Source organism: Phyllobates terribilis, unplaced genomic scaffold (genome assembly GCF_046119375.1).
Source record: "Phyllobates terribilis strain yellow unplaced genomic scaffold, ASM4611937v1 Scaffold_3__8_contigs__length_932513732, whole genome shotgun sequence".
NCBI classification, from domain to species: Eukaryota; Metazoa; Chordata; class Amphibia; order Anura; family Dendrobatidae; genus Phyllobates; species Phyllobates terribilis.
The window spans coordinates 173925532-173953135 of record NW_027362763.1 but is presented as its reverse complement, the minus strand read 5'-3'; the positions used below and the strand labels follow the sequence as shown (position 1 = coordinate 173953135).

Sequence of the window (27604 nt, the reverse complement as noted above, 5' to 3'; positions counted from 1 at the left end):
TTCCAGCAACATACCAGAATAAGCTGTCCTGTGTACATGAGGAATAACACTATTTCTGACCATTAGATGATTTGTATTCTTCATTTTCACCAGTTTTCTCCTCTTCAGACTCAATTGTCTCTGAGCTAGTAGGATGAGACTATCTGCTATGATTACTCCCATACTCAGCACAAAACACAGAGAGGGGTTCCTGGTCTTCACTACTTAGACAGAAACAGCAGCATGGAGAAAATTGTACAGCAGTCCTGAGCTGTGTAGCTGTGAATCCAACCCTTTGGTAAGGTAAAAGACTTATTAGAAAGCTCAGCACCATCTTTCTGTGACTCCCTTTGCCTGTTTTCTCAGTTGTTCATTACTTTTCTTCCCCTCTCAATATAGTAGAATTGGCAGCAAACCTGACACCTCGCTGTGCAGGAAAGTCCATCTTATCTTGATCTAGATGAAGTTGAGCTGATTTTTTATTTTCACAGTGTTTGACAAGCTCAGGAGCCAAAGAGGAGTGAGAGGCAAGGCTCATAAGTGGAGAAAGAAGCAGATTTTTCTGATAGGATATATTTAACTTTTTCTAACATTCTCACATACTACTATACTATTGTCCAGTTATCTTTTAATATATGTTATTAAGGAAAAGTGGCATCTACCTCATTTCCCAGCAGCCTGTACCATATGCCCCATTATCCAAACCTCCAAGCTTATTATAAGACAGGAGGAATGGAAATGAGGGGACACTTTCTGTGTGTGCTGGTACAGGGGATGGGACAAGGTGGGAACACATCTGAATGGCTCAGAGTTTATGGCACAGCACTAAAGTCACAAAACTTATCCAAACACAAAACAGACATAATTTAGATGCCACAAATATAAAACTAAACATAAAACTAGCTAGGAGTTTGGATTTCCCAATGAAAATTCTCCAAAATACACTAGCCAGAGCTGAAAACTGTTAGATGGAGCAGGAAAATAAGTGTGTTCATATCAATATGCTAGTGATCATTTAAACAGCTTTACAACAAAGTAACACAAAAAAAAAGACTTTTTTTTTTTTGTTTATTAATACGTATGCAAATGTATAGTAGATAAAGAATACCAAAAAAGACATATTACAAGCCTTCAAGGAGTTTAAACCCTTTAACAAAAGTGGTCCCCAAAAGCTTTTATAATTGCAAATTAATAAAGAGAGCAGGTAGTCACCCCCCCTGGGTGCAGCATCGGTTCTACGCCACGTCTTCAGTCTCTCAGTGGCTTGTACAGTTTACATCGGAAGAGCCGCTGAGCTCAGTGATTAGCTGCAGCTGAGATGTACGCTTTCAATATGACGTCACCGCTGCAGCCAAAACATAGACTGGAGTAGAGACGATAGAGCTGGCGCTAAACCCATGGAGGGTGAGTACCTGCTCAAGGCTTTTGGGGACCACTTTTCTAAAAGTAGAAAACCACTTTCATATGAAAACATTTAGAGTTAATAATATAGAAAGGCTGTCAGTGATAAACCTATTGGATAAGATGGTCATACTAATGCTCATGAGTACAAATATTACAAATTTCTATAAAAGCAATGCAAATAGCACAGACAAAAAAATGAAATATACTCTTGAATATTTCAGGGACGAGGTACAATTTGATACTAGTTATATACTTATATACATACAGCATTGACAATGATAATGGCATAAAATTAGACCCAATCTATCACCAACTTTATGCTTTTCCATAATATAATAGGGATAGAGATGCTGATTCCAATGCTGTGTCACTTACTGTGCTCCTTGCTGTAGTTTTGAAAGAATCGCTGCAGCTGCTCTGCTAGTCCTCTCAACGAGGAAGTCTGTCAAACTGCGGCGAAAAATTGATTGACTGCTTTCTGCACACGCTGTGCATAGACAGAAATCCTACAAATCAAATATTTTGGGCTGGGAATAGCTTATGAATATCAAGGACTACAAATCCTGATTAATCACTTAGAGGATTAGAAGATATGCAGCAGATTAAAGCTTTTCATCAAGACAACTGCAAGGAGCCCAGTAAGTGTCACAGCACTGGACTCAGGTTCTCTGCCCTTACTTCATGCTGCTTTCAGTTCAAACAGCAAATACCTGGCAACACATTTTCTTTAAGAATACCTAATTGCATATGACTGTGGTCATGCTTATAGTTTCTTACAATTATTAGCAGGCATTGTGTTAAAATTCTCATAAATAATTTTGAAGACAGAATTATTGTATTGTTTTTACAGTTCTTATATAAATATCAGTTGCACTAAGACTTCGGACCCTGAGGTTGTCAAAGCACAATACCACTACATATCAAGACACCTGTATTATAAATGGCACATGGCAGGTGGGGGGCTCTGTTCTATATTTTGTATTTAGGCCTAGGAGCTTTGACTTATATTCCTATGTATAATGCATGATTCCACCTCTTGGAACCAGATCGGTGGGCCACTATCAAAAGGCTTTCTTTTCACTGGTTATTCCAGCAGGTAATACTACATTTCCCCTGCAGTGGCTTCTACAGGAGAAATGTATGACTAGGGGCAGCTTTCCTAGTGATAGCCGCCAATTGCTAGAGGTTTCTGATCTTGGACCTTTGGAGATTAACCAATCGTGGGGCTGACTTCAAAGATAAATCAACTCATCTAAGTCTTACTTGACAACTTTTGATAGCGTGCATTCATGAGATGAGTAGAAATTCTCACCCATAGCCACACCTTTTAGAGGATATCGCTTTCCACCTCGACTACTGCAATATCCTCCTCTGTGGCCTCCCAACTAACACTAGCACACCTCTCGAGTACATCCTTAACGCTGCTGCCGATTAATCCACCTCTCCCCTTGGAACTCCACTGTCTCTCCATTCTGCAAATCTCTTCATTGGCTCCCTATTCCTAATGGATACTGATTAGACTACTAACACTGATCTACCAAACCGGCCATAATCTGTCTCATATATATCTCCAAACTAATCTCCCAATATCTTTCCACAAGTAATGTCCAGTTTTCCCAAGACCTCCTTCTCTCCTCCACTATTTTACATTCCTCATCCAGTCACCTCCAAGAGTTTTCCCAATTATCCCCCATCCTCTGGAATTCCTTGCCACAACAAGTCTGGTTGTCTCCATCATCTGGAAACCTCAGACAGAACTTAAAAACCCATCTCTTCATGAAAGCTTACAACCTGAAATGACCCCACTGTCACTTCACCACCAATGGAGCTGCCGCAAGCCCCCAAATTACTGTCTCCTTCCCCATTACCCTGTTGACAGATATCTCTCCCTCTGTACCAGTCTTTTACCGTTGTAAGTTAGATTTGTATTTTGTATTTAAACCCCTTTTCACATGTTCATTACCATGGAATCAATGCGGCTCTAAAAATAAATAATATCCTACAATGCATTTCCATTAATTCCCCATCATCTTTAAGTCTTAGTCCTCACTTACCAAACACTTAGGCACAAGAAACCTTTGAGTGAAATTATTAGTGCCTTAGAGATTCGCCAACTCTACTGGAAGATCTCCACTTCCTCCAGTAGTGCCCCCATTCCAGAAAAGTTATTTTTCTTTGGAAAATATCATTCTATAAGCTCTAATTGGCCATGTAAAGTCTTAGTCCTGGACCTCTCTAGGCTTATGGGTGTTTGCATTAAAATAACTATTATTCTTTTGAAAAGACAAAATAAAATCTATTTTCACAAAAGAAAAAAAATGCCAAAAATTGCAAATATATAAATGAGGAATGGTTATTTATTGGCGACACAGAAAGTCTTAGAATTTTGTATTTTCCTCATCTACATCGACAGCATAGCAATGCCTTAGAAAGCTATCTCCTCTCCAATATTTATGTTAACATGGAAAGGTACAGGGCTTTTTGAAATGAAATCCATCTTTATTCAAAGAAGAGGAGTAGAATTGGAAATTAAATTGTAGTGATATTCCATAGAACCTTAAACTCGCACAACTCGCTGATTGTATATAGCAATAAAAGCCCAGAAAACTCAGTGTTTTGCTTTCAAAATGCAATAGAAATGTTTTCTCAATGTTCCTTTCCTGCTTCTCTATAAAATCTCATAGTCTGTTGACAGTGTATAAAATCAGAATTTATGTCTTCTTTAACTCACTGGAAGAAACGCATTTGAGTAAAGGCTGCAGAAGTTAAACCAGCAAGGAACTGAATAGAGATATGCCTAAATGTGAACCGCTTCATTGATAAGCTGCTAAAACCTCTCAAAACTCCCTTCTCTGCTTTCAAAGTAGATTGCAACATTTCCATCTTTATAGATTTGACCACCTGTACTGGAAGGTATATATTTTTTTATCACATATAGAAACTTTTAAGAAGTTTTCAAAATGTAATGAAACTGCCCCATAATAAAAAAAAAAAAAAAGTTATAAGTTGAACACTTTTTGGATGAGTAGCCTTAAAACTTCGAAGTAGCTGATAGGACGGAAGGTGTTTTATTTTACATATATAAAGACAATACTTAACATGTTTTGTGTGTATGCAGGAGGAGCTGAAAAATTATATTTATCAAAACCTACATTCATTTTGAGCTTAGGGGTCCAGTAGGCGGTCCCTCTCAGTGGCAGCTACAGCTGTATGGAAAGGCTATGAGCTGCCCAGAGTAGAAGGAGAAGAGGTTTAGATCAATATGTTAAAAGTTCTACTAAATATTTTTCTACAAAATCAATGTATTAAGCTTCTCAATGCTCCTGGTTGTTATATGAAAAGTAAAGGTTACAGAATATTGTATCTATAGAAATGTAAAAAACAAATGTTCTTTAACTCCATAGAGCCTGTGTGCCAGTTTTCATACAGCGAGCTCAGTTTTACCTCCTAGACGGAAGAAGAGTCCATGAGATTAAGACTCCATAAGTTTACGGCTATGAATAAGGCTTTCTAGCCCAAAATGTGTAAACTTATGAAGCCTTAATCTTTTTTATTTTTTTTGCTTTTTCTTACCATGTTGTTAATTGCACAGTAAAAGTTTAATATTTTCCCATTGGTGCTGGTGCCTAGTCCCCATTGACCCTTCTTCCATTTCTGACCTGGATATCAGCCTAGTGTGTTCCAACACTCCTTGCACCACACCCTGACCAAACAAGGTCTACCAGGGGTTTCTATGTGAATACAAGTGGTTTTCCCACTGGATTGTCCTCACTGGAAGGTGAGCTGATTACTTATTTTTCTAACCACTTAGATACCTCTGGTAATCGTAACATTTAGGAAGTTAGGAACAGGGGAAGTTGCTTCCAACACTCATAGCACTTAGTCTCAAAGGATGCCAATAACAATACTGTATGCTGCAAAACAACAGTTGTGCAAAGTATTGTATAGGAAATAAAACACTCACAGGCACAAGTTCCATAAGGGGACCAATTAAAAAAATGGAAAAAAAAACATTACAACTTTTTTTTATTTCAATTGGAAAAAAGACCCTACACAAATATAAAAGTTTAAATCATCCCTCTTATCCCTTATTCAAAATAAAAAAAGAACATATTTGGTATCACCATGTGAGCAATTGTCCAAACTAACAAAATATAAAAATATTTATACCATATGGTAAACGCCGAAACAGAAGCAAATCAAAATGGCGGAATCGCAGTTTTTTTTTTTTTTTAATTATGTCAACTACCAAAAAAAATCAATAGAGATCAAACTGTCATGTTGACCCTAAAATGGTACCAATAAAAACTACAGCTTGTCTTGTAAAAAAAAAAAAAAAAACAGTCGTCATTTAACTTTATTAACAGCAAAATGAAAAAAAGTTTTGCCTTTTGGAAGGCGAGAAAGGCAAAACAAAAGCGAAAAAGTAAAGAATGGCCACAGCTTCTGGGGTTAAAGGTGTATATTGATTATAAATTTGAGGAATTTGTGAGCAGCGCTCAGGCTGAAGGTGTTGGAACATATGAACTATTACCTTAAAATTTGCCATTGAGGCACAGGTTACTGCCATTTTTATAAAACGGTGACATCTGGGAAAACCAGAGACAACGATGGCTTTGGCTAGGCTGGTTGGCTACTATTTGTTTAGCATGTGATTTTGTTATAATTAGTACAGTTGGATAAGTGTATGAAATACCTTTTTAGATAAAAAAAATAGATATTTTATCAGTTTATCTGTTTTATTGTTTATATTTTAGAACCCAAACTAGCAACAGCAAAAAACGCACAAAAATATAAGTAATTCCAAGCAGAACATCCCAATGAACATGCATCTGTTTCATGTTAATCCTACCCAGATCTCTGTAATGTCTGGTCATTGTGATGTGGTCACAAGTGGTCAGTGACGTGGGGTCAGCGTACGACAGAATTGCTTATCTTTACTGACTCTAGTTTTACATAGACTTTTACATAAACAATTATAATGTCCTAGACCTGGAATGCAGAATTATTTATAAATTGAAGAGGTAAAAAAATATATATACAAATATCATAATTATACTAAATTTGGGATAATATATGATATGATGTGAGATTGAAGATTCTGGTATATGCAAATAAGAAAAAAAAGAGTCTCTAACTTTTTGTCTAGTTTGATAATTATTGCACGCAGGTGCCGCTAAGTACAGGACTCTGATTTGCATCGTACACATTATGTCACTATAGATAAATGGGGTCATTCATAATTTTACACATAATCGTATTTTGAAGGGTAGCTCTTGCCATCCTCGCTGCGTCGAGACTCATTGTAAATTGATTTCTTGCTCTTGTCTTCATATACTGATGTCTTATAACCAGCACTTTTGGCAGACACATGGTAGGAAACACCTTTGTACCTTGAGAAAAAAAATATTAAAGATATATTATAGGTATATTACCATTCACTACTATATTTACCACTATATTTATTGCCATACATAACAAGCTTGGCTTGACCCAACAGATCTTTACACACATTGATCCAAGATCAGGGCTGATTTAGATGTATTGTAGGTTGGACAATTGATAGGTCCTTCATTTACTATAAGGAGCTTACATAAGAAATAAAAAAAAAATCTATTTTTTTTTTAGAATTGTACTGCAGTATTATTAGAGAGTTGAATTGGTTCTTTAGGTTCTTTAAAAAGAGTTGGACCGTAAGCAACATTTGTCACCTCTCCATACGATAGAATATAAATATATGATCTCTAGGGATTCCTGGAGGTCGATGTGACCCCAACCAATTGTGAGAACCAGTGTTCCATATTCTCAGCTTGAACTAAGCTGTGGTCATCCCTTAGTTCTACCCCAATATACATCTTCCATGGGACAAATGGAGATAGGTGTATAAGGGAAAAAAAAGGGAAAATTTCAGCCTACCATGCATATGCCATAAGGGTCCACTGGTGCATGGAAATCCTTGGCAGCAAATCCAGGGATGAGAAGTAGTAAGAAGTAGATTGTAAAAACTCCGGCACCTTCTCCGTATCCATCACAAGAGATGTAAAGTTAAAACGTCCATTTTATTAGTTCCATTAAAAAAGCGCCATATGTAAGGCAGACCTTACTCGTTTCAAACCATACAGGGGTTCTTAATCATAGGTTACATTGCTATAGTTAAAAAACATATATATATACATATGGACTGAAAACAAAAGAGAAAATAGGGTGGAGACAACAAAGAACAGGAAGTTCATTAGTGAATGAAAATCCTCCTGAGGATAATTGCTCAGTAATATACATAGATTAAATTTATGTGCATGGTATGCTGGCAAATTATGTACACCATTAGAAAAAAGTATCAAAAAATGTACATTAGATCATTGCAAAAATTGAGACCATTGGGAATGCGAGAGTTAAGTTTAAGAATCCATGAGGCTTCTCTGGCTAAGAGCAGCTTGCCTCTATCTCCTCCAGGTATTTGTCTTTGCACCTTATCTATACCAATAGCCTTAAGGCTGTGTGCCCACGATGCGTTTTTTAAGCGTTTCCGCAGCGGCAAAAACGCTGCAGAAACGCTTAAAAAATGCATGGTAGGAGGTCTGCCATGTTCCCCAATGATAATCCACATGTGCTGTGCCCATGCTGCAGAAATTTAATCTGCGGATTACCATTGTAGCGTTTTTGCGGCGTTTTTACGGCCGCAAAAACGCTTGTAAAACAGTCTGCCATGCAAAGCAATGTGAATTCGGATGTGCTGTGCACATGATGTGCTAATTAGCGCGCCAAATTCGCATTGCGTTGCAAAACGCAGCATGACCATTTCTACCGCGATTACACTGCAAATTCGCGGCCATTGAGGAACATTGAAACGCAGCAAACCCGCAGGTATATGTGGATTTGCTGCATTTCAAGTAAATTCAATGGCCGCGAATTTGCAGTAAATGTCTGGGTCTTAACCATAAATTTGCATATGTTACACTTAGTGCCTCCACATTTATAGGATCTATTAATATGAAGCCATGTGTCTGACCTTGGAGATAATAAATTTCCTATATTGGGGGATTTTTTAGCAACAAAATTAATTAATTTTATTAAAAAAAAATCCCCCAATATAGGAAATTTATTATCTCCAAGTTTTTTGTCCACCAAAAGCCCAAGGTCAGACACATGGCTTCATATTAATGGATCCTATAAATGTGGAGGCAGCAAGTGTAACATTTGCAAATTTATGTTTAAGACCAAGACACTTACTGACAGTGCAGGCAAAATCTATAATATTAAGCACTTTATTAGTTGCTCTAGTACATATGTCATATATCAAGCTCTGTGCACATCTTGCAAAAAATGTTATGTGGGTTGCACCAGCCGCATGCTCAAAAGACGCATCGCAGAGGATGCTACTGGAGCGACTCCGAATCCTAATGCAGTGAGTCCTCCATGTCAGGGCTCAGCAAACATTTTGCTGATTTTCACTGTGGTGATCTTTCCACACTTAGGCTATGTGCCCACGATGCAGAAATGCTCCGGATTTTTCCTGAGTGTTTCTGCATCTCCCTGGCAGAAAAAAACGCATGCGGATTGTACATGCGGATTGTACATGCGTTTTTCCTGCCAGGGACATGCGGATGTGAAGCGTTCTTCACATGCATTTCCAAGCGATTTTAGCATCACTTGGAAAGTGCTTGTCAACTTGGTCACACTATATAAATCCATGCAACCGGCATGGATTTATATAGTGTGACCGAAAGAATGTTTAAAAATAAAAAATAAATCTATACTTACCTTCCGATGACCCCCGGAGTCTTGCTTCGCTCCGTCCTGGCTGCCGGCAGATCGCGTTACACTGAAGGACTTGCCGACGTCAGTGTCGCGTGACCCGTCACATGACTATGACGTCAGCGCAGGTCCTTCAGTCCACCGCGATCTGCCGGCATAGGAGGACGAGCGCAGCAGGGGCCGTCAGAAGGTAAGTATAACATTTATTTTTTATTTTATTCTTTTTTTCACAGTTTCTATGGTACCCGGGTCTGGAGGAGAGTCTCCTGTCCTCCACACCCGGGTACCATCCGCACATTGGAACGCATGGAATGCGCATCTACATATACAGTGATGCGGAATCCATGCGTTTCAGTGCAAGTCAATGGCGGCGAAAACGCAGCGCTTCCGCAAAATAATTGGTAGTGCTGCGTTTTTTTCCGCAATGGTAATCCGCAGAGGAAATTTCTGCAGCATGTGCACAGCACATGTGGATTATCATTGGGGAACATGGCAGACCTTCTACCATGCATTTTTTAAGCGTTTCTGCAGCGTTTTTGCCGCTGCGGAAACGCTTAAAAAACGCATCGTGGGCACACAGCCTTAAGGCTATTGGTACAGATAAGGTGCAAAGACAAATACCTGGAGGAGATAGAGGCAAGCTTCTCTTAGCTAGAGAAGCCTTATGGATTCTTAAACTTAACTCTCGCAGTCCCAATGGTCTCAATTTTTGCAATAATCTAATGTACATTTTTTGATACTCTTTTCTAATGGTGTACTTAATTTGCCAGCATACCATGCACATAAGTTTAATTTATGCATATTACTGAGCAATTATCCTCAGGAGGATTTTCATTCACTAATGAACTTCCTGTTCTTTGTTGTCTCCACCCTATTTTCTCTTTTGTTTTCAGTCCATATGTATATATATATGTCTTTTAACTATAGCAATGTAACCTATGATTAAGAACCCCTGTATGGTTTGAAATGAGTAAGGTCTGCCTTACATATGGCGCTTTTTTAATGGAACTAATAAAATGGACATTTTAACTTTACATCTCTTGTGATGGATACGGAGAAGGTGCTGGAGTTTTTCCAATCTACTTCTTACTACAAATGGAGATAGCATAGTACAGTGCTTGGTGTCAGTCCCATAGTCAATTAATATTCTTGAACATGGTTGGAGGGTTTCAACAATCATTCATCCTGGCAATTATACAACTTGATGATAGGTGAAAGATGTTTTTATCTTTGAGCTTAATTTGAAAATACAATCATAGCCAATCATTTTGAGACTGACACAAATTTTGGTTCTCACAAGGTTTGCTGCTTTGTTTTTATAGTGGCAACTTGTATCATCTCTAGATTATTAGGAAGTGAATTGCAAACAATTGCAAAGTAATTTAATCACAAAAAAAATATCCACTAAATTTCATACCTCCCACGAAATGATCTGCTTACATAATTTTAGTGATCTTATCATTAGCTTAGGAGAAAGTGTTAACGAAGACAAGGCAGCTGATATTTTGTCATGCTGATTATAAGAGAAGAATGGTTGCATTAAAAGGGGGCTGGTGCTTGAAATCATTGTCTTCTTCTGTTAACCATGGTTACCTCCAAGGAAATATGTGAAAGACATTTTTGCTTTGCATAAAATGAACTTTACAGGCAAGGACATTGCTGCTTGTAAGATTGCACCTAAATCATCCATTTATCGGATCATAAAATTTCAAGAATTTCAAAGACAATTTCTGAAAATAAGAATTCAAGATGCCAAAAGAAAATCTAGCAAGTGCTAAGATCACCTCCGAAAGAGGATTGAACTGTGGGATTGATTCAACATGAGTGCAAAGCTCTCTTAGGAATGGTAGCAGACAGGTGTCAGTGCACCGGCATACACAGTGAGTCAAAGGCTTTTAGAGGCTGGGCTGGTGTCAAAAAGGGCACCATAAAAGCCTACTTTCTACAAAAACTATTAAGGACAGACTGACATTCTACATAAAGAATAGGAATTGGATTGCAGAGGAGTGGGGTAAGATGCTGAGATCCAGCTGCCAGGGTGAACTACAGAAGTCTTGGAAAAAGAGGGTCAACCCTGTAAGTATTCAGTCTTGCATAAACTTGTTCTATTTGGCAATAAAAGTTTAAAAACCAAAGAAATTAATATAATTGTACTTCAGTAACCATATAAACATCTGACTAATAGATCTAAAAACAGTGAAGCAGCACATTTTGTGTTTTGATTAATGCCAATCTTAATGAAGGGCATCACTGGAGTGTGATGCGCCAAATTCACTAAGGCCTCATTTAATCAACACTGGGTTGGAGTCCGACGCTCTTGATTCATCAAGAGACAAATGCCTTTTAATGAATCAGGAGTTTCTGACAAGTGACAGTAGCCATCGTGTGGCTTGCCACAGATCTTATTCCAATCAGGGACTGAAGTAAGATTTCTGGCATAAGGAATGCCACAATGATTCTTAGGCTCCCATTCAGCAAAGCAATTATGCCAAAATTCAACTCCGTGTTGTGCAAAAATCTTGTGTTGTTTTTGTAATTTTCCCCTCAGTCAACTTGGATGAAAGCTCCAAAAGTGTCAAAATGTTTGCACAACACCGAGTTGAATTCTGGCGTAATCACTTTGCTGAATGTGAGCCCAAGAATTATTATTAAGTGGTCAATTATGGTACATACAACTCCCAATTGCAAGGAAGATCTCTACATTGAAGAAATTTTTGGAAATTGATAGTAGATGCATCAAGCACAACTCTAATGTTCATGTAGTGTTTTGCCAGTTAATTACAGATTTAAATCTATTGGTCAGTCTCAGCATTATAAAAATTTGTTAGCTTTAGATATCTACTGTATGTATTCATTCAATTTTCCAGTTGTAACCACAGGAGTCCTCCTAGTTGAACTTACAGCACCAAACATGGGTGCGATACTTTTGTCTAAATGGAGCTTGTCTGTAGTTTGTCTTTAGGAAACTCATTAGTTAAAATTAAATTCACAAGTCGACTTACTTGGTTTCCTCGGGCATTAGACCGCGGCATGCTATGCACATCATGACTCCACCAATTAATGTAACGCCACCAGCAACCCATCCAACAAACAGCGCAGATCCAAATGTGTACCTGCGTCACAAGGAGATAACATCCATTGTTTTGATCAAATGAATTATATTCTTCAGTTGTCTAGACCCATGTACACAGAAATGGTGAAAGTCAACAGTCAATAAAAGTAATTTCAGACCTTGTCAGGAGTTGACATACTTTACAGTGTACAGTACAGACCAAAAGTTTGGACACACCTTCTCATTTAAAGATTTTTCTGTATTTTCATGACTTTTAAAATTGTACATTCACACTGAAGGCATCAAAACTATGAATTAACACATGAGGAATTATATACTTAACAAAAAAGTGTGAAACAACTGAAACTGGTCTTCCTTTCCTCATGTGAGCCAGTTTCTTTGTAGCGCTTGATGGTTTTTGCAACTGCACTTGGGGACACTTTCAAAGTTTGCCCAATTTTTTGGATTGACTGACCTTCATTTCTTAAAGCAATGATGGCCATTCGTTTTTCTTTACTTAGCTGCTTTTTTCTTGCCATAATACCAATTCTAACAGTCTGTTCAGTAGGACTATCAGCTGTGTATCCACCTGACTTCTGCACAGCACAACTGATGGTCCCAACCCCATTTATATTCAAGAAATCCCACTTATTAAACCTGACAGGGCACACCTGTGAAGTGAAAACCATTTCCAGTGACTGCCTCTTGAAGCTCATCAAGAGAATGCCAAGAGTGTACAAAGCAGTCATCAAAGCAAAAGGTGGCTACTTTGACGAACCTAGAATATAAGACATATTTTCAGTTGTTTCACACTTTTTTAAGTATATAATTCCACATGTGTTAATTCATAGTTTTGGTGCCTTCAGTGTGAATGTAGAATCTTCAAAGTCATGAAAACACAGAAAAATCTTTAAATGAGAAGGTGTGTCCAAACTTTTGGTCTGTACTGTATTAATTTTGGTAATAGTATTAAGCGCAATGCCCAATATATGACCTGAGTGGGTAATGCATGACCATCACCCCTACAGGCCCTGGATCAGTCTTGACACAGTATTTTTCCAAGAATTTTCTTTTAATTCCAAGAGTACTTACAATAAATGCTGTATATATACCATACAATAAATATGTATTTCGTTTGTATAAAGGAGGTGATATGAATTTTCACAGTTACCTTGTCTGAAGTGTCTGGAGACCTCCCATGCCTCCCATGCCACTGATGGCTCCACCTGTATACATGCTACTAGTGGTCATCCAGAAGTTGGTCACCAACATATTAGCAAAGACAGATACCCCGATTATGGAGCAAAGACCTTCAATAGACCAAAATAAAAAAGATAACTTTAATAACAATAACAAGGTTACATCACTACGTGGTGATAAAAACGGGAAAAATAAATGGATGAAAACAAGTGAAAGCTTAGAAGAAAGATGCCAGCATTTATATACACTGCTTTACATGGAGACAATATAACACTTGTGATTTAAGAAATTATTTTTGTACTATAATCAAAATCCTTTATAGAGTTTTCCAACTTTATCATTTTTAAAGGGGTTTTCCCACAAACAAAGTACATTTTAATTTATAGCTCTTAGAATAAAAATAAGTTTCACAAATGAATGTATTAAAAAAATGTTCCTGTCCCGAGACAATCTTATAAATGTGACCCTGTGTAATGGAAGTGTCCGACCATGTAGGAACATGGTCTTCACATGCCACAGCTCCTAGGCATGGGAGGAAGCACAAGTGAGTATGCAGACGGGACAGCATGGGATGGGGTTACACTATGGGATTTCAGCTGAATCTTTCTGTAAGGTAAAACAAGTTCCTAAACTGGCTGGGAAATGTTTTTCCTTACAGAAACCAGCAGCTGTGATCCCCTGCTGGTATGTCTGTATACTCTTTTGCTTCCTCCTCTGCCCAGGAGATGTGGTATGTGCAGAACATGTTCCTGTACGGTCAGACACAACCATTACACAGTACACAGCAGGGGCACATTTATAAGATTATCTCAGCACATGAACATTTTTTTCACACATCCGATTGTGAAATTTACTTTTATTCTCAAGATCTATTGATTAAAGAGTACTTGGTTCATAGGACAACCCCTTTAACACTAAAGCCTTTCCAAACATATTAAACTAATGTCGGTCAAACCCGTCGATAACAACAGGTATGGCCGACAGTATAATATGCATGGGAACTCCAGAAAATTTATTTTATCTGCATAGGGCAGGTGCAGACTAGCAACAATTATGCTAGTCACACTCTGATGAGATTCTGATAAGAGTTTGTTCAGAGTTTGATCATAATGTGATCCACTTTTCTTGGATGTGGAGAAAAAAATGTCTGCATCTTCTTCATTATGTCAGTCCGTGAAAATTGGACTGCAGTCAGATGTCATCTGAGTGCAGTCCAATGCTTTCCACACACTTAGTGACTTGCATGGCCGAGTGTGATCCGAATATCAGATCAAACTCATGCATGCAGCAATATTTTACTCTGACAGACTTGTGCATGACCCCATAGACTAACATTGGTCTGATGTTTTGTCGGGTCACACTTGGGCTGAAAATACAGTCATCTGAACGAGACCATAAGGTAAGTTGCCACCAGACATGTCTGGCAACAGCTGCCTCATAGGAAAACACAGAAACGCTCAGACGTGCGAACATTTACTGCAGGCCACCTGGGCAAGCTGAAGATATGGATGAACTCTTTATGTATCAAATGACCAAGTTCTCCAAAAAATATGACGTAGTGGTCATGGGAGATTTCAACTATCCAGACATTTGTTGGGAATCTCTCTCAAGTAAAACTAACAGGTCAAGCAAATTCTTATCCTCTCTTGCTGACAACTTTATCTTCCAAAAGGTAGGGGAGAAAACAAGGGGATCTGCTACTTTGGATCTAATCCTTATAAACAGGGAGGAAATGGTTGAGGAGGTAAAGGTGGCTGGGACCCTAGGAGGCAGCGATCATGCTATTATAGAATTTTGGATAACTAGAGGAGGAAGACATGTGAAGACTCAAACTTCAAGGTTAGATTTTAGAAAGGCAGATTTTAAGAGACTCAGAAAGAGAATAGGAGGGATCCAATGGCTGGATGTCCTTAAGGACAAAAATGTCCAGGAAGGATGGGAAATTTTTAAAAATGAGATTCTCAAAGCACAATCGTTAACAATCCCGAAAAGTAGGAAGAATGGGAAGCATTTAAGGAAACCAGGATGGATGAACACAGAACTTAAACACATGCTAAAAAGAAAGAAAGAAATGTTTATTAAATGGAAAGAGGGAGGCATATCTAAAGAAGATTATAATGCAGTCTGCAGATCCTGTAGGGCACGTATCAGGTTAGCTAAAGCTGACAATGAATTAAGGCTTGCAAGAGATGTCAAAAGCAATAAAAAAGGATTTTGGGGGTATGTCAAAAGTAAAAGAAAAGTCAAAGATGCTATAGGATTTTTACAGGATGAAAATGGAGAAATGGTAAGAGAGGATGTTGAGAAGGCCAAACTTTTTAATTCCTATTTTGCATCTGTTTTCTCTCAGAAAGAAAATGTAACATCAACTGATCTTCACTGTCCTTTTAAAGGAATAGAGGAATCCAAGTTATCTGTAAACAGAAAGATTGTGAGGGAATATTTAGCTAACATAAATGAGTTCAAGTCTCCAGGTCCAGATGAATTACACCCCAGAGTACTGAAGGAGATCGTAGAAGAAATTTTAGAACCACTCTCCATAATCTTTGAAAATTCTTGGAGAACAGGAGAAGTCCCAGAAGACTGGAGAAGAGCAAATGTTGTTCCTATCTTCAAAAAGGGGAAGAAGGTGGACCCAGGGAACTATAGGCCGGTGAGTCTGACTTCTATACCAGGAAAGATCTTTGAACAAATTATTAAACAACATGTATGTAAGTACATGGATAAGAATGAAGTGATTAACCAGAGTCAGCATGGGTTTGTAACTAACAAGTCATGTCAGACTAACTTAATTTCCTTCTATGATAGAATCACTGACTGGGTGGATCAGGGAAATGCTGTAGATATAGTATATCTTGACTTCAGCAAAGCATTTGACAAAGTATCTCACACCATCCTTATTGAAAAAATGACCAAGTATTCAATGGACCAGGCAACTGTTAGGTGGATTCATAACTGGCTTAGTGATCGGACTCAAAGGGTGGTTGTAAATGGCTTCACATCCAGCTGGATGAATGTCTCAAGAGGGGTACCACAGGGCTCCGTCCTGGGACCTGTATTGTTCAACATCTTTATCAATGATTTAGATGAAGGAATTGAGGGTAAACTGATTAAATTTGCTGATGACACAAAGCTAGGAGGGATAGCTAATACTAGAGAAGAGAGAGAGAGGATTCAAAAAGACCTAAATAAACTGGACCAGTGGGCAGCAACCAACAGAATGGTTTTTAACAGGGAAAAATGCAAAGTACTACATCTGGGCAATAAAAATGAAAAAAGCATATACAGAATGGGAGGAATAGAGCTAAGCAACAGTACATGTGAAAAAGACTTAGGTATACTAATAGATCATAGACTGAACATGAGTCAACAGTGTGATGCAGCAGCAAAAAAGGCAAATACAATTCTGGGATGTATTAACAGAAGCATACAGTCTAGATCACGTGAAGTCATTATCGGTCTTTACTCCTCTTTGGTCAGACCTCATCTGGAATACTGTGTACAGTTTTGGGCACCACATTTTAAAAAAGACATAGACAAACTGGAGCAAGTTCAGAGAAGAGCGACCAGAATGGTGACTGGTCTGCAAACCATGTCCTATGAGGAACGGTTGCAGGATTTGGGAATGTGTATAGGAGACATAATTGCGGATAGTCTTCACACAGTAAGTTTGACAGAACAGAAAATTGGAGTTAGATTCTGTAGAGGATAAAACAGCTGAAAAATACAGAATGCAAGTTATGGTGCTATCCTTTATGTACACATATATGACAGCTTATTCTAAAAAATAATAAAAAAAAGCTGCCCTTTACTCATCCTACTCAGGTCCAACGCTAAGTCCCCACTGCTGCTCCCAGTATCTGATAGCAAGGAGCAGCATTGACAAAAAGTGAATCCAGCTGCTCTCTTGTCTAGATGAAATGCCCCCCGGAGACCCACTGAGCTCCCTGATTGGCTACTGAGCTGTCAACTTGACATCAGCACTGCAGCCAATATCAAATATCAGATATAGAGAACAACTGCAGAGACTTAGCACTGGACTCAAGAAGGGTGATTAAAGTGCAATTTATTTGTTGTTTTTTTAAACAAAAAAAACTGCACCCTAGGAGTGCTATTTTCTGAATGTGGACAACTCCTTTAAGTTTACTTCAGTAACAATTTAGTTAAAAAGATAAAAGAGAAAAAAAAAACCTTCTTACTGTCACGGATGTGTCAGATGTGACAGACAGTCGCCCTGCAGTTGGTTGCAGAAGATCTCTTCGTTTGGCATTACAGACACCTTCTTAGGTGTTTCAATCTAGGACCCAGTGGCTACCTCCTTCCTGCTAATTAACACAATGGCCTGGGTGTTAAATAGTTTCACTTTGCAGTAGGGAGGGACCGGTGATGCTCACATGTTTCCTTGTGAATGTTTGGAGCTCTCAGACTGCTATCTTCCTCTGTGGTGCTAGGAGGACGCTTGGAGTTATCTCTCTGAAGTCGGCTAAAGCTAAGCTACTTTCCCCCGTGTCTGTCTCCCTTGTTGTCTTTAGTTGTCAGTGGGGATCGACTAGCGCTCATCCCCCCATTCCCTATCTAGGGCCAAGCGCTAGGGAAATACAGGGTTTAGGTTCACGAGCGGTGATTTTTTGAGGAACCAATACAGGGACGTTAGTGAAGACAGGGTAATATCAGATCAGCCTAGGAGGTCTCCATTCCCCCCTTTCCTTAGAGTCTGGGCTCCCATTATCCCTTCCCTTTGTGTTGCACTTAGTCTTTCACACACCTTTCATGACACTTACCTGCAACAATGAACATTACTCCAGATGTCAGGGTGATATTGGCTTTAGCAGAGTCTTCCATGCTTCCAATTCTGATACATTTCAAAGCAAAGATGGAAATGAGTAAACCGATGGCTCCTAGTACAATTCCTACAATCATCAAGGCTCTGACTGCCTGGAACATAGCTATAAAGAGAAAAACATCAGGATCAGTTCACTTTGTGATTATGGATAATAACTAAAACAGACTTTTTGTAGATGTTTATACTATAAATCTCAGGACACTTAATCAAAAGCCAGGCTGTGAAAAGACTTGGTAGAAAAAGTAAAAGTGAAGTGGGGCCCTACTCTACCATTTATTCCCCATGTCCTTTTCTGCTATTTTTGTTTTCCTAGTACTGCATCCAAATTCCACTCTCACCTTCCATCAGATTCTTTAATCATTAACTGCATTCATTAACATTAACTCACCTTGATTCTCATTTTAGGTAAATGCTACCCTGATAATCATGCCATGGTCTCATTATTAGTGTAGATTTTTTAGGTAAAATAAAACCATGTTGTTCCAAATGTAAATATTGTATATATGTGCAAATGTATATCAATATAAATGTATATAAATTCCTTACAGTATTGTTTTGTTTAAATACCTCTAAAATTTATCCTACTAGTTTTTCCGTTATTTATGGTTTTTAAGCTGTAGTTTCTAACAGAACAAAAAAATTTTTTTTTCCAGCTCATAAAATATTCAGTTATTTCCATAGACAATAAGTCATTTAGATACATTATAGAAATACAAATTGAAAAAATAAACGTTTCAAAAGTTTATATTTGAGGGCATATTTTGTTTTTTGTTAGTCTGCAATACAATTAATTTCTAGAACCTAAATTTCCTTTGTGAGAGAATAAAGCACAGTTGCATGGCCAGTATACAGTGGAATGCATATAGGGCTCTGGAGCTGTACCTTGGTTTTCTTTATTCAGATGAAAATTCAGACAACCAGGGGATATGCTCCACCGATCTCCACTAAAGCTATGCCCAAATGTAGATCTCCAAATGCATCTTATGTCAAATTTGCTTTTATTATTTTGGGTTGTTCCATCTTATAGTATGATAATTTTTGTGTCGATCATACAAATAAACAATGTCTGACATTTATAGTGTGTTAAAAATTATATGATGTGGAGTATGACATTTATCTACATAGTAATGCACTTACTAGTGTTCAAAGTGTATAGTATCATGCTCTTCCAACTAATGAGCTAAGTTCTGGTGGAGACATAGGCTCGGTCAGTCTCCTTACACCCATTTCTCTGCATAAATAAACTGAGTTTACTACAGAGCAGTCAGTGGAAATAGCTTTCCCTCCTGTTTGTCAAGGAAGGAGCAAAACTTCTGCAGTAACAAAGCAGTATAGCTAAGAAAAGGCTCTTTCAGGAGGTGATGTAAGAAAGCTGCCAGAAGGGGAAGGAGATTGATTCGCAGCACAGGTTAGCAACAGCACCAAAGAGGGAGATTAAAAAAAAAATGATTTTGAAAATAATATTTTTTTTATGCAACAAACACTATAAATCAAATTAAAACAGCTTTTGACAGCATTCTAAGACTTTTTGTATGAAAAAAAATCATGGGATAATGCTTAAACTCTGTAATATATATATTCCTGAGGTTGTTTTGGCTTGTTTTGTCTAGTCTATAATAATTAAACACCAATATGTGTAAATGACTAAACCAAAAGTTTTTCACTACGCTGTAAATTCACCTTATTATTTATATACCTTTATATAAAATATGAATTTCCAGCCATTCCTGTTAAAATATAAGAACATTTGTATAAAAAGAGACTAATCATTCCTATCACAGTTCTCTTTTGCATGGGCAGGGTGTGACATTATTCATATATCTGATAAGGACCAGAACACCTGAATCACTGGTGATAAGATGTGTTCTGCTCTGCAGAACAAAAGAGCAAATTCACAACCAGGGAGCTATTGTTTATCAGCATTTGGAAGCCAGTCAAAAAAACGCCATTTTCTTTCCTAATATGAATAAAGAACAAGTTTTGATAGTTCATATTTTCATGCATTATTCCTTAAGTACTGTACATTTGTGCTTTTACAGTCACCTAGAATTCTACTCAGATAACAGTCTTTAGACGTGAAAAGTGTTAGTTGACTTCATCATCTCAGCTCAAACTATGAAAATTCTACACCACCATACCTAGCAAATAAGAATAAGATAAAACTGAAAATCATCAGATTAAATATTTTTTATAATAAAAATAGCCATCTCAAAAACAACACTTAGATCAATCCTGTTTGAAAAATCGTGATAAAATGTACGTAAAAATATTATGTCAACATCTGTTTAATCCTAAAATGTTATCCTAAAAAGCAGAATAAAAAACATCTACAGCTTTAATCAAAAATATATTGAAAAATAGGTAGACCTGGTAATCCGAGGATGGTGAAGTAGGGTCGACACTCTGTGAATCCAGAGCTCTGTCGTACGCAGCTTCTCCATAGTCCCTGGTACTGAAACACTGCAGTCACTGGGTTATCGTAGAGGTCCTGTGTACTCCACATATCCAGACCTGTGGCTGCAATGATGCCAGCAAACCCCAAGGCTGAGACTACGAAGCCCATCGTTTGGCACATTGTGACCGACATGGTTGAGAGCTGATGAAGGTCCAAGCTGGTTCTGTCTGCTTCTCCTGATATGCTGCACTCCTATTCTGAAGGACAATTGTAACCTCCTCTCTCTGCCACCTGCCTTGTTTGCTTTTTATGTTTTCATAAGATATCGCAGTTTCACCCTCATCATGGGTAGCGTGGGGTTGAGTTTCGCATGACACAACACACTGGGCTACAAGGTTTTGGCATCATGATAGGAACCATCATCATGGTTTCTATTTTGACCGAAACCTTTTATGTTTTTTGTTGGATGACTATATGCAGAAACGTTTTCGGGAAGTTCACAGATTTACCAAATTCAGTATCATTGTGCTCATATTTGCAAGGAAGGTTATGACAGAGTTAATTGAATAGAATGGTGCTGATGGAATCCGACACACCCCATTACAAGTCAGTGTCTGCTGACCAGCTTCATACTCCATACCGGTGGCCTTTATGGAAGAGTGTGCAGAAAAAAGCCTTTTCTTACACACAAAAATTGTAAGGCTCGTTTTTAGTTTGCCAAAAGACATGTGGAAGACTCCCCAAATGTATGGAGGAAGGTGCAGTGGTCAGATTAGCCCAAAATTGAACTTTTTTGCCACCAAGGTAAATGCTATGTCTAGCACCAAACCAACACAAGAACACCATTCCCACAGTAAAACATGATAGTGGCAGCATCATGCTGTGGGGATGTTTTTCGGCACCAGGGACAGGGAACATGGTCTGATTCGAGGGGAAGATGGATGGTGTGAAATACAGGGATATTCTTGAGCAAAACCTGTTTCAGACTGGGACGAAGGTTCACCTTCCAACAAGACAATGACCCAAATCATACTGCTAAAGCTACTCTCAAGTGGTTTAAGAGGAAACATGTAAATGTTTTGGAGTGACCTAGTCAAAACCCAGACTTTAATCCAATTGAGAATCTGTGGTCAGACATGAAGATTGCTGTTCACCAGAGGAAACCATCTAACTTGAAGAAGCTGGAGAAGTTTTGCCTTGAGAAATAAGCAAAAATCCCAGTGGCAAGATGTGGAAAGCTCATAGAGATTTATCCAATGCGACTTGCAGCTGTAATTGCTGCAAAGGAGGCTCTACAACGTTTTCAGTTATTTTGTCCTATTTGTTCTCTGCTTCACAATAAAAAGAATACCAAATGTCCACAGTTTGCGTGTTCTTTACATGAACTGATGCAAGTCTTCAAAAAAACAGTGAAATTCCAGGTTGTGAGGTGGCAAAACTCAAAAATGCCAAGGGGGGGGGGGGTTGTCATTATGGTGTGGCATACCAAGTCACTGTATCTTGGTATGCCACACCATAATTATTAATACGTCACATAGTGTTAATCTAGCAAGGACTTCTTCAATATTGCACGGATTATTTTGTTTCTGTTCATTAACCTTTTGTCACCATGTTTGAATTATGCTCTTGAAGGTAAGAGTTCAGTGCATGCAACTATATGGCCATACAGTATAAAATTTGTCAGCCATTTACTAGCCATGTCACTGGTATTTAGATGGCTTATGGAAATCTATGGTCATGTTAAACATACATGTTGAAAGCATTTTCCATTTTATACAGTATGATGAACATATGGCTCAACCCATTCACCCATCAGCCTGTTTTCACATTACTGACAAAGCCAAATTTTTCAATTCTGACCAGTGTCACTTTACGAGGTAATAACTCTGGAATGCTTCAACATATTTCTCTGATTCTGAAAAACATTTTTCGTGACATGTTGTACTTCATGTTAGACATAAAGGTTGGTCACTATTTTTTGCGTTTATTCATAAAAATATTGAAAATGTGACAAAAAAAATTAACATTTTGAAATTTTCAAACTTTACTTTTTGTAAGCCCTTAAACCAGATAGTTATACTACACAAAATAGATAATAAATAACATTTACCACATGTCTACACATCAGCAAAATTTTTGAATAATCTTTTTTTTGTTATAAGGGTTAAAGGGTTAGAAGGGTTAAAAGTTTATCAGCAATTTCACATATTTCTACCAAAATTTACAAAACCAATTTTTTTAGGGACCACTTCCCTTTTGAAGTGACTTTGAGGGCCCTATTGTACAGAAAATACCCAAATGTAAGACCATTTTAAAAAATACACCCCTCAAAGTGCTGGCTCAAAACCACATTTGAGTTTATTAACCCTTTAGGGACTTCACCAAAATTAAAGCAATGTGGAAGGAAAAAATGAAAATTTTACTTTTTCCCACCAAATTTTGCATTTTCAAAAGGGTAGCAGGTGAAAATCAACCATGTAATTTGTTGAGCAGTTTCTCTTGAGTACGCCGATACCCCACGTATGGTGGAAAACAATTGTTTGAGCACACAGCAGGGCTCGGAAGCAAAGGAGCACCATTTCACTTTTAGAGAGCAAAATTGGCTGGAATTAATAGGGGACACCATGTCGCATTTGCAGAGCCCCTGATGTGCCTAAATAGAGGAAATTCCCCACAAGTGACCCCATTTTGGAACCTACACCCCTCAAGGAACTTATCTAGAGGTTTGGTGAGCACCTTGAATCCACAGGTGTTTCACACAATTTTATAAAGTTGAGCCGTGAAATGAAAAAAATACATTTTTACCACAAAAATGATCCTTTATCCCCAGATTTTTCCTTTTCATAAGGGTAACAGGAGAAAATGGACCCCAAATATGTTGTGCAATTTCTCCTCAGTATATCGATACCCTACAATTGGTGGAAAACTACTGTTCCGGCACACAGCAGGACTCAGAAGGGAAGGCCAATTGAATTCTGGATTGCTATTTTGGCAGGAATAGATTGTGGATGCCATGTCAAATTTGAAGAGCCCCTGAAATGCCAATAAAGCAGAAACCCCCACAAGTGACTCCATTTTGGAAACTACACCTCTGGAGGAATTCATCTAGGGGTGTAGTGAACATTTTTAACCCTCAAGCGATTCACAGAATTGTGTAACATTGGGCAGTTAATGGAAAATTACCATTTTTTCCACTAAAATGCTTTAGCTCAAAGTTTTTAATTTTCAAAAGAGATAATAGGAGAAAATTAACTTTACAATTTGTTATGCAATTTCTCCTGGGTATACCAATACCACATATGTGGTCAAAATCTACCTTTGAGGCTCAGTAGAAAGCTTGTAAGAGGAGTGCCATATTGCAGTTCAGACTTTGCTGGAATGGTTTTGAGGGTGCATTATTACATTGGCAGAGCTCCTGAAGGTGCCAGAACAGCAGAACCCCCCAATAAGTTACCCCATTTTACAAACTACTCCGCTCAATGAACTCATGAACTCATCTAGGGGAGCAGTGAGCATATTGACACTACATGTGCCTCACAGAATTTTATACTATTGGGTCTAGTGATGAGCGAGTATGTTTTGTTAACCCTTTCGCCGAGTATACTCGGCCGAGCACCAAATATTTATAGCGTGCTCGGGCTTTACGTTTTCGTCGCTCCATGAACATGATTTGCAACTGTTTGACAGATTTAATACATGTGAGGAATGCCTGGATTCACTGGATTTCTTTTGGGGGGTGAGGAACCATAGCTCTTTTCCAGAACCTTTGTGCTACCAGTAACTTGGAATTCCCTTATAATTCCGTTAACAGATGATGGACCTAAATGGGGACTTGCTTTTTTTTTGGATTAAGTTGAAGCTTTTGTTAGGAACATTTTATATAACATTTTGGATCATATATATCCTGTGCTCTACGCTAAGCACTTGCATGGAAGTTTCCATCTAAATCTCTGAGTGACTTGATTCAGATGACACCCCTGAGGGATCCAATCACTGTAATGAGGCAGCAGAACTATCTGGAATCCGTCTGGCCTCTTTTCAGCAGTGTCCTTTTCAGAGGTTGCACAAAACTATGGCCGACCGCGCTTTTATGCACGCCTAAAAGACGGACACCGCCGGATCATATGCCAGAGTCCAGAGTGTCTCCATGTACATCATTATAGGGAATCTTCCACAGTGGGTTACGTCTGAATTATGTATTTCAGAGATTTACACGGAAACTCCGGTGTAAGCGTTCAGCGCAGAGCGCAGGCTAAATGTGTGCCGAGCCTTACTGCAATCTTTGGGAGGCAGAATGTTCCTCATGCGGTAAGTGATTAGATGATTGTATTCTTCATGTCGGTGTGATTACAGCGATACCAGATTTATATCAGTTTTTTTATGTTTGGCTGCTATGACTCACTAAAAAATGCTTTTTATTGCAAAAACTTGTTTTCGCAATAAAAAGCATATCTTGAGACCTATAGTTTTCCTATGCATCTGCCAACAGAGTCATGTGAAGACTTGTTTTTTGGGGGACGAGTTGACATTTTTATTGTAACTATTTTTGGGCACTTATTCGTTTTTGATTGCTTTCTTTTCCAATTTTTGGGAGGCAGAATGAACAAAATCCCACAATTCACGAATAGTTTTTATTTATGCCATTTACCTTTCGCTGTTCACTATGTGGTAAAAGTGATAAGACAACTTTATTATCCAAATTACGGCTATACCACATTTATATCGTTATTTTTATGTCTTGCCGCTTTTAGACAATAACAACTATTTTGTAGAAAAATAATTGTTTTTGCATTGCTATATTCTGAGAGCTATAACTTTTATATCTCTGTCTGACAGAGCTGTGTTGTGGATTGTTTTTTGCGAGACAAAATGACGTTTTTATCGATACCATTTTTATTTCCATTCAACTTTTTGATTGTGTTTTATTCCAATTTTTTTTCGGCAGAATGATAGTTTTTTGTTTCATTTTTTTATGATGTTCACTGAAGGAGTTCACTGAAGGAGTTAACTAGAGTGACAGTTTTTTTTTTTACATTTTTTCACTTAATCCCTCTATGGGACTTTAACTTTTTTTACACTGATTGCTGGAATAATGCATTGCATTGATGCCTCTTAAACCATGCTTCTGGCATTGTCTAACAGGCTTGCTGTAGCTGGCTGACCCGGAGGTCATCATGACAACCCCTGCTTTTCCATGGCGACAATCGGGCCCTCGTGATGATGTCGCGGGGGCACAAATAAGAAGGGGGAGGGAGTCTTCTCACTCTCTCAGCCTTCTAAATTCTGCAATCGATATTGATCAAGCATTTAGAGTGTTTAAATGCCCGGGGTGGTACAGTTGGGTCTCAGCTTTAACTTAGGCTGACCTCCTGGCGGAGATCAGCTCCTGTGCCCCGCACGATTCCAATGATGTACCCATACATCAAAGGGCAATTACATATGGGTGCGTCAAGGATTATGAAAGGTTTAAAGGGGTTTTCCAAAGATAGTCAGTTATCTACTACCTGTAGGATAAGGGATAACTTTTTGATCAATGGGAATCTGACAACTTGAACTTCAGCTTTTAAAGATCCCTGCTTGAATGGAACAGAAGTTGAGCATGCGCATCTATGGGACTGCTGGACAGCGCTCACCTGAGTTTAGCGCTCGGCTTTTTATGGCAGACCCATAGACAATTAATGGAACAGAGGTGAGAATGCTTGGCCTCTGCTGAGGTCCCTCCACAGTGATCAGTAAGCTATTACTAATCCTAATGGGATAATTTATTATCTGAGGAAAACCCCTTTAAATTATGTGGATCTAGCCTTCATCAATGCCTTTATACTGATAATAATTATCACACATGATCCCTCTTTGGGTGATCTTACAATCATGACAGCTGGCAATGTCTCATTACTGGACTGGAGAAACCCTGTTCAGCAAAAGTAACAGATGTCCAGTGACAGTCTTTCATGGCAGCCATTACAGGGCCTAAAGGGGTCCCTTTAACCTGCTTTCCACAAACGTTTAGAGGGGCTGTTCCCAACAAATTTTTTTAAATAAAAATTAAGTGAACATTATTTTGTGGCACTTACTAATTTATAAGTATTACAGGTTCTCCTCCTTCACTTGATACTGGAGCCTACATCACAGACTGTACAGCTCTCATGTTCTCAAAATAGCGGTGAAGGAGCATGTGACCAGACCTGTCCATCAAACTCCTCTAATTGAAAAATACTGCACATAAAATGCACTGGAAAGAGACTGATGGAGACATGTCACATGCTCGTCTACCAGCAGCCATGGAAAGAGCAGATGAGCTGTGCAGTCTCTTAGGGAGGCTCCAGTAAGAAGAACAGGAAGAGAACTTGTAGTACTTATAAATTACTAAGTGCCACAGAATCATGTCCCCAACATAATTGTTATGATAAAGATAAAGTGGACAACACCTTTGATAACTATATTATTTTGCAGACATACAGCACAGAAATAACATAGAATATATTATTTTTAGACAAAAAAAAAAAAAACAGAAAACCCCTAAAACAATGCAAAAGAACATGTTCTGATATAAAAAAGTACCTGCAGTACCAGTAATTATTCTTAAACCTAAATGTTCAGGCTCTGAGTGAAATTAAGTTTTGGATAAAAACACGCTTATTATCAAGAAAATGTTTGTTCTCTATTTCAGATAGGGCCAGATTTTTTGTGAAATTTATTAGTCTTAGTGAGTGAGTAAGTGAGGAAAATAAATAAGTGCATGAGCAGACAGCTCTTTTTACTTGGTCCTGGTGAGCCACATGTGATGCATATTTTTGGTATATGGTATATGTATATGCCATACATCTGTTAGATAGGAATAACCTTTTAGAAATAATAAAAGGCAAGAAAAAGCTAAAAGATTCAAATTTATTTTTTCCCCATCTAAAAAGGTAAAAATTATGTAATAATGCCAACATTGCCATAACCAGTAAGAAAAGCCATTTTAACATTAATA

General features: G+C 38.1%; 1 protein-coding gene across 2 annotated transcripts in view; it reads right to left on the bottom strand.

The window, feature by feature from the left end:
* Positions 1-5707: 5707 nt before the first annotated feature.
* CLDN18 (claudin 18) overlaps positions 5708-27604 on the bottom strand; it is a 33303-nt gene continuing 11406 nt past the window's right edge. The window contains exons 1-5 of one of the 2 annotated variants that reach the window (XM_073674289.1): positions 20601-20911; positions 18172-18336; positions 13362-13500; positions 12141-12251; positions 5708-6776 (exon numbers count right to left, since the gene is read on the bottom strand). In XM_073674289.1, coding sequence (XP_073530390.1) covers positions 6629-6776; positions 12141-12251; positions 13362-13500; positions 18172-18336; positions 20601-20820 — 783 coding nt within the window. In that variant the 5' untranslated portion in view covers positions 20821-20911 and the 3' untranslated portion in view covers positions 5708-6628. Of the gene's footprint in view, positions 6777-12140; positions 12252-13361; positions 13501-18171; positions 18337-20600; positions 20912-27604 lie in introns of those variants that run through there. The other variant, XM_073674290.1, reaches the window with a different exon arrangement.